The 12302-nt window shown below is 46.0% G+C and overlaps 1 protein-coding gene across 1 annotated transcript; it reads left to right on the top strand.

Annotated features, from left to right (window-relative positions):
- Nucleotides 1-889: 889 nt before the first annotated feature.
- LOC308328317 (kelch domain-containing protein 3-like) lies at nucleotides 890-1930 on the top strand (the record flags this gene model as incomplete). The annotated part of the gene is made up of 1 exon (XM_080782088.1): nucleotides 890-1930. The coding sequence occupies one exon, from the start codon at nucleotides 890-892 to the stop codon at nucleotides 1928-1930; it is 1041 nt and encodes a 346-aa protein (XP_080638214.1).
- Between the last annotated feature and the right edge of the window lie 10372 nt (nucleotides 1931-12302).

Raw genomic sequence — 12302 nt, 5'->3', positions numbered from 1 at the left:
TCCTTTTTGAGTTCACAAGACTGTGTGGGTCGCCAGTGTTGTTTTTGGCAGCAATTATTTTATTTTTGTTTTAGTCATAGTCTCCTGAATAGTTTAAATTTAGTTTTAGTCACATTTTAGTCACCTGCAATGTTGTGTCTTAGTCTAGTTTCAGTCGACTAAGTATCATAAGATTTTTAGTCGGCTAAATCTACAGTTGATTTAGTCGACTTAAATGTATTTTGGTGGGCCTTGATCATGCCGTCGTAATGAGTGTTTGAAAATAGCAGATCTACAAGCTCTCAACGCGTCCTCATGTAGGCTGCTCCAGAGTGTGAGTCAGTCTGTGAGAGCGCCTCACTACTGCAGGTCTTAAAAAGTAGTAATAAAATCAATTTGCAGTGAGTGCAACCTTCCCTTTTCTCTGTGGAACTGCTGCTGTCTGGAGGTCAGGGGGAAAAAGGATCCAGAAACTGCCTGCCTTTTTGTGTGACAGCCAGCCGGAGACAGACAAACACATTCTGGGCATATACAACATAATTTAAAATAAAACCTTGTATCTCCATATTTGAACTCTTGTTAAGTTTAGTTTGAACGCCTCATTTCATCACCTATACACCTACAACAGGCTCACAATGCACAATGTCTTCATTATTTCACAGTCTAAATGTACTCACCTATATGTTAAGCTTCACGTGACGTTTGTGCCGCGTTAACTATAACATGTGTATATCACTTTAAATTCTTCATACGACATGACTATAGTTACATTAGATTGTGAAGGTTCTCAAGTCACCTCACCAATCAACACAGCTGCTCCTGCTCTTGGGACTACCTTGAGAGCATCTCTGGGACGTGTCAAGGTCAAACCCTAGCCTTATTAAACCAGAAGATCTTTTTGGTGTGGGAAATGTTCTACTGGACGGCACACCGGGCAGAAGAGGAAGCAACGTTCACAAACTCTCATTCCGCTGTGACAGTTGGGAACAAGGTGTACTCCTTTGAAGGGGCTAGGATCCATCATGGCAGGCTGGACTTCATGGATCAGATGCACGTGAACGTCTTGGACACGGTGTCTTTGCGCTGGAAGGAGTTGCCAAGCGAGAGAGGAGAACGCCCCCTTGAGGTTCCTTCCGCACGAGACTACCACACAGCGGTGCTTATAGAACATGTCGTCTACGTCTGGGGCGGGTTGTCGTCGGCCTACAGGACGTACTGCAACGTGCTTCATGCCTTCGATGCCGACTCCCACACATGGCTCAAACCCAGGACTTCCGGGATCGTTCCAGCAGGGAGGCAGGGCCACTCGGCCTGTGTGTTGGGCAAGGCCATGTACATCTATGGAGGATGCAACCCGGAGACCGGGGAAATTGATGAGATCCACAGGTTGTACACCGTCACAATGGCCTGGTCTTTTATTAACACCAGGAACACGGCACCTGCTTCAACACGTCACACTGCGACTATCATCGGGACCAAGATGTACGTGTTCGGGGGCGGTGAGAAGGAGGGCTACTGCGACCGCATCAAGGTGTTTGATACCGAGACCCACCTCTGGCTGAGCGGGCCTTCTACAGAGCCCCCAGAGGTACGCTGGAGCCACTGTGCCTTTTCCCACAATGGAGAGCTATACGTACTCGGCGGACACACCTATAATACTGTCTATAATGACCTGTGGAAATTCAATTCGGCAAACTACTCCTGGAAGAAGGTTGAGCCCAAGGGGAAAGACCCGGGTGCGCTGTGTCTGATGTGCTGTTGTGTGGCGGGAGATCGTATCGTCCTCTTTAGAGGGTTCAGGGGCCGTGGCGCTTTGTACGTCTTAGACTTGAACCCTAGTCTGAAGACGCTATGCAAGCTGGCAGTTATTCAGTACGGTCTGGAGCAGTCGGAAGTCACACATGACGTCAGGTGGGAACTGGCAGCCATGACTACTGGTGGCAACAGATGAGAGCTCTGTGCCAGCAAGCCTGCTAGAAATCAGTTGAAAATGAAAATAATCACTTAACCCATTCTGACCTGGCACCCATTTTGGTGTTAGCATCATGTTATGCTTTACCTATTGAAAAATAGCAGATCTACAAGCTCATATCGCGCCACCGAGTGGCGCGATACGAGCTTGTAGGTCTGCTATTTTTGAAAAATTCGAAGAACGACTGACATTTTTAGAATCTGATCTCAGGTCAGAAGTGGGTTAATCAGACCAGTGTGTGTCCAGTGGAAACCTCGTATGAATCTGATCTCAGGTCAGAATGGGTTAACACAATCGGTGCCGGAATGCCTTCAAAATAGGAGCTCTGGGGTGCGGGAAAGACATAAATAAATGGTAAATGGTGCATTTATATAGCGCCTTTGTCCAAGGCGCTTTACATAGATTGTGCATCACATTCACACACTGATTGCGGCGGAAGCCATGCAAGGCACCAACCAGCACACCGGGAGAAATTTGGGTGTTCAGTGTCTTGCTCAAGGACAGTTCGACATGTAGACAGGAGGAGGAGGAGCCGGGATTCGAACCGCCGACCCGTGGATCATTGGACGGCCCGCTCTACCTCCTGAGCCGGCTCTGTTTTTGTGGGGGGGGGGGATATACAAGGTTTCCACACGACACCAGCAAGGCTTTCTATTCAGTGAGAGTTGTCGTCTTATTTCCACCTGATAAAAGACGGCCGTCTTCTGTCTTCTGTTCACCTGGTGATAAAAGATGGCCTTGAGTTGGACAAACAAACAGCATCTGAATGTTCTTAACCCATTCTGGGCGGGAACCCCTTTTGGTGTTTCAAAGCATTATGTTCTACTTTAGCTATTTTTGGGGGAAAAAAACACGAAAATGTGGCGCAAATCTTTGAATGTATATATATATATATATATATATATATATATATATATATATATTCCTGGAACAACATATTTTCAGATGGGGCTCGGCCTTGACACTATTTATTTAGATTCCATCCATCTTCAACCACTGTACGACGGAAGCATTTATATTGTACTCATGATCAGAGCTTCCGTTGCTCCAGACTGTACGACGGAAGCATTTATATTTTACTCATGATCAGAGCTTCCGTTGCTCCAGACTGTACGACGGAAGCATTTATATTTTACTCATGATCAGAGCTTCCGTTGCTCCAGACTGTACGACGGAAGCATTTATATTTTACTCATGATCAGAGCTTCCGTTGCTCCAGACTGTACGACGGAAGCATTTATATTTTACTCATGATCAGAGCTTCCGTTGCTCCAGACTGTACGACGGAAGCATTTATATTTTACTCATGATCAGAGCTTCCGTTGCTCCAGACTGTACGACGGAAGCATTTATATTTTACTCATGATCAGAGCTTCCGTTGCTCCAGACTGTATGACGGAAGCATTTATATTGTACTCATGATCAGAGCTTCCGTTGCTCCAGACTGTACGACGGAAGCATTTATATTGTACTCATGATCAGAGCTTCCGTTGCTCCAGACTGTACGACGGAAGCATTTATATTTTACCCATGATCAGAGCTTCCGTTGCTCCAGACTGTACGACGGAAGCATTTATATTTTACTCATGATCAGAGCTTCCGTTGCTCCAGACTGTACGACGGAAGCATTTATATTTTACTCATGATCAGAGCTTCCGTTGCTCCAGACTGTATGACGGAAGCATTTATATTTGACTCATGATCAGAGCTTCCGTTGCTCCAGACTGTACGACGGAAGCATTTATATTGTACTCATGATCAGAGCTTCCGTTGCTCCAGACTGTACGACGGAAGCATTTATATTGTACTCATGATCAGAGCTTCCGCTGCTCCAGACTGTACGACGGGAGCATTTATATTGTACTCATGATCAGAGCTTCCGTTGCTCCAGACTGTACGACGGAAGCATTTATATTTGACTCATGATCAGAGCTTCCGTTGCTCCAGACTGTACGACGGAAGCATTTATATTTGACTCATGATCAGAGCCTCCGTTGCTCCAGACTGTACGACGGAAGCATTTATATTGTACTCATGATCAGAGCTTCCGTTGCTCCAGACTGTACGACGGAAGCATTTATATTTGACTCATGATCAGAGCTTCCGTTGCTCCAGACTGTACGACGGAAGCATTTATATTTGACTCATGATCAGAGCTTCCGTTGCTCCAGACTGTATGATGGAAGCATTTATATTGTACTCATGATCAGAGCTTCTGTTGCTCCAGACTGTACGACGGAAGCATTTATATTGTACTCATGATCAGAGCTTCCGTTGCTCCAGACTGTACGACGGGAGCATTTATATTGTACTCATGATCAGAGCTTCTGTTGCTCCAGACTGTACGACGGGAGCATTTATATTGTACTCATGATCAGAGCTTCCGTTGCTCCAGACTGTACGACGGGAGCATTTATATTGTACTCATGATCAGAGCTTCCGTTGCTCCAGACTGTATGATGGAAGCATTTATATTGTACTCATGATCAGAGCTTCCGTTGCTCCAGACTGTATGACGGAAGCATTTATATTGTACTCATGATCAGAGCTTCCGTTGCTCCAGACTGTACGACGGAAGCATTTATATTGTACTCATGATCAGAGCTTCCGTTGCTCCAGACTGTACGACGGAAGCATTTATATTTCACTCATGATCAGAGCTTCCGTTGCTCCAGACTGTATGACGGAGGCATTTATATTTTACTCATGATCAGAGCTTCCGCTGCTCCAGACTGTACGACGGAAGCATTTATATTTGACTCATGATCAGAGCTTCCGTTGCTCCAGACTGTATGACGGAAGCATTTATATTTTACTCAGAGAGGGAGAGAGGGAGAGGGAGAGAGGGAGAGGGAGAGGGAGAGAGGGGGAGAGAGAGAGAGAGAGAGGGGGAGGAGAGAGAGAGAGAGAGAGAGAGAGAGAGAGAGAGAGAGAGAGAGAGAGAGAGAGAGAGAGAGAGAGAGAGAGAGAGAGAGAGGTGTGAGAACAGCTGCTGCTGTTAGCTAATTGCACGACCAGACGTAAGGTTGTGTTTTTTTTCCTATACTTTTTCGTTGCGTTGAATCCTGGTATGTCCAAATGGTTCTGAATCCTGGTATGTCCAAATGGTTTTGAATCCTGGTATGTCCAAATGGTTTTGAATCCTGGTATGTCCAAATGGTTTTGAATATCCACATGGATCTGATCGTTAATCGTTAATATTTATTAGTCACAAGCTCTTGTTAATTTAGACCTGAGGACAATTCTACAAATGTCTTCTACATCCTGACAGTTTTCTGAAAGAACTTCATGTTTCTATATGTCAGTGGTTCTCACAGGGTTAAAACCCCATGTTTCTGTCAGTGGTTCTCACAGGGTTAAAACCCCATGTTTCTATGGCAGTGGTTCTCACAGGGTTAAACCCCCATGTTTCTATGGCAGTGGTTCTAACAGGGTTAAAACACCATGTTTCTATGTCAGTGGTTCTCACAGGGTTAAAACCCCATGTTTCTATGTCAGTGGTTCTCACAGGGTTAAACCCCCATGTTTCTATGGCAGTGGTTCTCACAGGGTTAAAACCCCATGTTTCTATGGCAGTGGTTCTCACAGGGTTAAACCCCATGTTTCTATGTCAGTGGTTCTCACAGGGTTAAACCCCCATGTTTCTATGTCAGTGGTTCTCACAGGGTTAAAACCCCATGTTTCTATGTCAGTGGTTCTCACAGGGTTAAACCCCCATGTTTCTATGGCAGTGGTTCTCACAGGGTTAAAACCCCATGTTTCTATGGCAGTGGTTCTCACAGGGTTAAACCCCATGTTTCTATGTCAGTGGTTCTCACAGGGTTAAAACCCCATGTTTCTATGTCGGTGGTTCTCACAGGGTTAAAACCCCATGTTTCTATGTCAGTGGTTCTCACAGGGTTAAAACCCCATGTTTCTATGTCAGTGGTTCTCACAGGGTTAAAACCCCATGTTTCTATGTCAGTTGTTCAGTAAAACCCCATGTTTCTATGTCAGTGGTTCAGTAAAACCCTATGTTTCTATGTCAGTGGTTCTCACAGGGTTAAAACCCCATGTTTCTATGTCAGTGGTTCTCACAGGGTTAAAACCTCATGTTTCTATATGTCAGTGGTTCTCACAGGGTTAAAACCCCATGTTTCTATATCAGTGGTTCTCACAGGGTTAAAACCCCATGTTTCTATGGCAGTGGTTCTCACAGGGTTAAACCCTATGTTTCTATGTCAGTGGTTCTCACAGGGTTAAAACCCCATGTTTCTATGTCAGTGGTTCAGTAAAACCCCATGTTTCTATGTCAGTGGTTCTCGAACATTGTCATGTCAAGGATATGTTGTTCCAGGGACCGCCGCAGAAGCAAAGAATTTAGTTAAAAATGTTCGCTCTGAAAGAATATATATTCAAAGATTTGTGCCACATTTTAAATAATTTTCAAAAATATAGCAGATCTACAAGCTCGAAGCTTGTGGATCTGCTCATCTGCCAGATCTGCTTGTATACGATATGCTATTTTTCAATAGCTAAAGTATAACACGTAATGCTTAAAACACGCCCAGAATGGGTTAAAATGATGTGCCAACGTTGTTCCAGACAACGTTCTTGTCTCGTTTTGTGGGACTTAAGTAGTTTCTTAACGTGACACAACTTGCAGGAGGAGGAGAGAAGGAGCACTGGGGTTTTTATGGTGCTATTACACAGAGTCTATAGCAGGAGGAGAGGAGGAGGAGAGAGGAGGAGGAGGAGGAGGAGAGGAGGAGCGCTGGGGGTTTTATGGTGCCATTACACAGAGTCTAGCAGGAGGAAGGAAGGAGAGAGGAGGAGGAGAGAGCAGGAGGAGGAGAGAAGGAGCGCTGGGGGTTTTATGGTGCCATTACACAGAGTCTAGGAGGAGGAGGAGAGAGGAGGAGGAGGAGGAGGAGGAGAGGAGGAGAGGAGGAGAGGACGAGCGCTGGGGGTTTTATGGTGCCATTACACAGAGTCTAGCAGGAGGAAGGAAGGAGAGAGGAGGAGGAGAGAGGAGGAGGAGGAGAGAAGGAGCGCTGGGGGTTTTATGGTGCCATTACACAGAGTCTAGGAGGAGGAAGGAAGGAGAGAGGAGGAGGAGAGAGGAGGAGGAGGAGAGAAGGAGCGCTGGGGGTTTTATGGTGCCATTACACAGAGTCTAGGAGGAGGAGGAGAGAGGAGGAGGAGAGGAGGAGAGGAGGAGAGGAGGAGAGGAGGAGAGGACGAGCGCTGGGGGTTTTATGGTGCCATTACACAGAGTCTAGCCTGCAGATATTGACTTTCAGTCCCAGAGGGTTGCTGATAATGAGGCCGGGGCCACAACACAGCCCCCATTAAGACATTCTACACGGGAACGCTTTGTTGGGTGTTTTAATTTAGATACTTTAGCTATTGGAAAATAGTAGCAGATTTTTGAGAAAATAGCAGATCTACACAAGCTCGTAGTGCGGCACTCGGTGCTTGTGTAGGTCTGCTATTAATCTCGAAAAATGTGGCGCAAATCTTTTTAATAATATATTCCTTCAGTGCGCACACTTTTAACTCAAATCTTTGCTTCTGGGTTGGGGGGGGGGGGGGTCCCTGGAACAACATATTTTCAGATGGGGGTCGGCGGCCAATTACATATCATTTTTTGGGGTCCTGGACATGAAATATTGAGCACCACTGATACAGAAACATGAAGGTATTCCAGAAAACTGTCAACTGGATTTAGAACATTTTCTGGTCTAGTCTGGGCCCGAATGGGTTAATCAGTGAATTAACACTAGCGGCCGTGCTTACGGGCGCGCCTCGCCTCCTCCTTTTAATTAAAGCGGTGGGATGTGTGTAAATCAACGTGTCGTGTTTACACGCGGATGTCGTGCTCCTGAGACGCGTCAGTGGAATCGATGTTAACCCGTTCTGAACGGCAACCCGTTTCTGTGTTATAGCATCATGTTATGCTTTAGCTATTGAAAAATAGCAGACCTACAAGCTCGTAGCGCGCCACCGAGTGGCGCGCTACGAGCTTGTAGGTCTGCTATTTTTTGAAAAATCGAAGAGTCGACTGACATTTTTATAGAATCTGATCTCAGGTCAGAATGGGGTTAATCAGACCTAGTGTGTGTCCTAGTGGAAACCTCGTATGAATCTGATCTCAGGTCAGAATGGGTTAAAGACGAGGGTATTAGTTTAGAGAAACCAGCCGTGGCTCGTCAGCCTAACGACCAGAACCTCAGCGACTGTGACTCGACGGAAAAAAATGTCTCGTCGACCGACTGCCTTTTTTGTCGGCTGACGGAAACACAAAAACGTTTTTTTTGGGGGGGGGGGGGGGGAGGGGAGTGGAAGGCTGAGACCTGCTTTAAAAACATGAACTTTGAAAGAATATATTATATTCACACTGTAGTGCGTGCATGTGCACATCTTGTTATACCGTGGTGGACCGTTTTTTTTTGAGTGTTGCAACAACCACTCCTACAACCAGCAATGTCCGTGTATACCTGTGTACGTACCTGTGTAAATGAGCACGAGTATGTGACTTATTTATACCAGTAGGGGGCGCCAGAAACGGAGAGAGGGGTAGTGCTGTGTCTCTAATGAGAGAGAGAGAGAGAGAGAGAGAGAGAGAGGGGGGGGGAATTGCACCACTCAGTTCACTCGTGTGTGATTTTTTCTTTTTTACAAATCACCCAAATCACTGAATGCTCCTTTAATCACTTTGCTAGAGTGACATGACAAGCTTGTAAAGGGTTTGTTGTAGGGGGCGGGGCTCTCTCTCTCTCTATGACGAGACGTCGCTGTAAACTATTGATCAGCGTTGGTTCTGGTTCTGGTTGGGGACATAATATTTGTTCCTGTCGTCTAGACTCTCATTTGTAGGATTCTGACATTGTGTCAACGTGACCCGGACCGGGGGCAGCTTGTCTGAGAGATATTCAAGTTTTTCTGCTCTTTGGACCAACCTAACGTTCTATATCTACTAGCACAGCGACAGTTTAGTTTCTCTCTACAGCCTGAGAAACAGCCTTTTCTATTCCTGCCTCATAAAGTCTGCATTCAAGTCGGGGGCACGTGGGTCAAGGTAACGGTTGGCATGGCGACGGTTTTTAGGCTAATTGCTTGCCGGATAAAAATGGAAGAAACAGGTGGCGTAGCTAAAAAAACAAAAACATAGCAGGTGTTTCGGAGCTGATTAACCCATTTTGGGCAGGCAACCCCTTTTGTTGTTATAGCATCATGTTATGCTTTATAGCTATTGAAAAAATAGCAGATCTACAAGCTCATAGCGCGCCACCGAGTGGCGCGCTATGAGCTTGTAGGTCTGCTATTTTTGAAAAATCGAAGAACGACTGACATTTTTAGAATCTGATCTCAGGTCAGAATGGATTAATGAGTGACTGGCGGATTTTTGTCATGGTGGCGCGATTTCTCACCAGTCGCACTAACATGGGTGTGTGTGTGTGTGTGTGTGTGTGTGTGTGTGTGTGCTTGCATGTTTGTGTGTGTGTGTGTGTGTGTGCTTGTACGTACGTGTGTGTGTGCTTGCGTGTGTGCATGTGTGTGCACACGCACACGCGTCAGTGCCTGACAATTACTGTGGCGTTTATTTACTTTGGCAGAGTCTTATCTATAGTTGTGACGCTGCAGTCCAGATTCTGCACTGGTCGTGTTGAGCCTCTAGGTGGCGCTGTGCTCTACAGTCCAGAGGTCTTGTTGTGTCCTACATGTTCAAGGTTAACATTAAACCCTCACAAAGGTACCCTGTTGTGAAGGTCTGTTTAATGTAAACGTACTGTCGAAACGGGGCGAAAACAAACCATACGAACAAAACAAAGAGTTGTTTTCCTCTCTGCGTCGCTACGGCTCACGTTTTGACGCCTACGGTGTGTCGACACAGCTGTTGTAAACAGACGTTTGATTTGACACTCGGCAGACATCCAAACTGTACAACATGAAATACATGAGATACTGTCAGGCTGACCCCATCAGGAGACGGGAACAGAAGGCCTGTTTCCTGAACACACATTGATATTTGATACATGTTGTTGCGAATGCAGTGAGCACTTACTATGAGACCTAGCAGATCATGTCCGTCTGTCTGTCCGTGTGTCACACTTTTGTGCCCATATATGGAGCTGCTTTGGGGACTCCTTATATGGTTATGGCTGAGTCATGTTGACATGACTGTGATGGCGTGGTCCAACTTGTGCCCATATATGGAGCTGCTTTGGGGACTCCTTATATAAATCTTAAAAAACCCCAAATATGTACGAGCTGCGTTCGCTTCCAGCGTTTGCGCGTCTTACTGGTGAATGTTGGACCTGTACCTTTCTGTGTGCGTGTGGTCCTGTACCTGTCTGTGTGCGTGTGGTCCTGTACCTGTCTGTGTGCGTGTGGACCTGTACCTGTCTGTGTGCGTGTGGTCCTGTACCTGTCTGTGTGCGCGTGGACCTGTCTGTGTGCGTGTGGACCTGTACGTGTCTGTGTGCGTGTGGACCTGTACCTGTCTGTGTGCGTGTGGACCTGTACCTGTCTGTGTGCGTGTGGCCCTGTACCTGTCTGTGTGCGTGTGGACCTGTACCTGTCTGTGTGTGTGTGGACCTGTACCTGTCTGTGTGCGTGTGGACCTGGACCTGTCTGTGTGCGTGTGGACCTGTACCTGTCTGTGTGCGTGTGGCCCTCTACCTGTCTGTGTGCGTGTGGACCTGTACCTGTCTGTGTGCGTGTGGCCCTCTACCTGTCTGTGTGCGTGTGGACCTCTACCTGTCTGTGTGCGTGTGGACCTGTACCTGTCTGTGTGCGTGTGGACCTGTACCTGTCTGTGTGCGTGTGGACCTGTACCTGTCTGTGTGCGTGTGGCCCTGTACCTGTCTGTGTGCGTGTGGACCTGTACCTGTCTGTGTGCGTGTGGACCTGGAGCTAGCTGGCAGTCCCTGCTCAGGTGAAATGCTCAAAACGATGCAGGGTCAACAGACACACAGTGTGTTGTGAAAGTACTTTTTACATTCGTTATCAGGACGGAAATAGCAGGAGCATTTTTTGTAGTGTCGGATGGAGATGTGGAGCATTTGTTTTGCTAGGGTGGAAATGGCAGCAGTATCTTTAGTATGGTTGGATGTACGTAGCAGTATCTTTAGTATGGTTGGATGTAGCAGCAGTATCTTTAGTCGGGTTGGATGTAGCAGCAGTATCTTTAGTATGGTTGGATGTAGCAGCAGTATCTTTAGTCGGGTTGGATGTAGCAGCAGTATCTTTAGTCGGGTTGGATGTAGCAGCAGTATCTTTAGTCGGGTTGGATGTAGCAGCAGTATCTTTAGTATGGTTGGATGTAGCAGCAGTATCTTTAGTCGGGTTGGATGTAGCAGCAGTATCTTTAGTCGGGTTGGATGTAGCAGCAGTATCTTTAGTCGGGTTGGATGTAGCAGCAGTATCTTTAGTCGGGTTGGATGTAGCAGCAGTATCTTTAGTCGGGTTGGATGTAGCAGCAGTATCTTTAGTCGGGTTGGATGTAGCAGCAGTATCTTTAGTCGGGTTGGATGTAGCAGCAGTATCTTTAGTCGGGTTGGATGTAGCAGCAGTATCTTTAGTCGGGTTGGATGTAGCAGCAGTATCTTTAGTATGGTTGGATGTAGCAGCAGTATCTTTAGTCGGGTTGGATGTAGCAGCAGTATCTTTAGTCGGGTTGGATGTAGCAGCAGTATCTTTAGTCGGGTTGGATGTAGCAGCAGTATTTCTTTACAGAAGCCTGGGGGAGGAGCTGCTGCAGAATGAGTATATTTAGTTGCAAGTGTTCTCGTCCTTGGCGGGGAATGTGTTTAATATAGATGTCAAACTCGCACAGTTCCAAAACGAACAAATAAACACACAGTTTCTCACAATAATTTACATTTTTTTCAGACAATGATTCCAATATCAATCAATCAAATATAAATAGACATAACATGAATACTCTTATTGATGAATTTCTCTTATTAAAGTCTGTTCCTAGTGTTCCTATGTAAAGCGCTTTGGGTATTCAGAAAAGCGCTATATAAATCGGAGCTATTATTATTAATATTATTATTATTAATACCCTGTACTGTGTGCATGTGTGTGACCTCACCACCCATGTGGCTGTCACTCAACGTCACCCCGCCTGTCAGAAACCAAACCAAAGGGATTTGGAAGCGTTTGTTTCTTAGTGGAGTATCATTTATTCATTTAGCTCTTTGTTTTATTATACAAGCTCTGGAGCTCTCCTCCCAAACAGGCACCGCTGTCACTGGATCAAAACACGCTTATTTACTTCTTTCTTTATTTCTTTCTTTCTTTTGCTGTTTTCTGGGTTTATTTCTGTGTATAATTATTGTCTCAGTCTTTGTAGGGCTGTACA

This window comes from Protomyctophum bolini (genome assembly GCF_963924005.1).
Source record: "Protomyctophum bolini genome assembly, chromosome: 14".
Classification (NCBI taxonomy): domain Eukaryota; kingdom Metazoa; phylum Chordata; class Actinopteri; order Myctophiformes; family Myctophidae; genus Protomyctophum; species Protomyctophum bolini.
The sequence above is the reverse complement of the archived record's forward strand: the minus strand, read 5'-3'. Positions and strand labels throughout refer to the sequence as shown.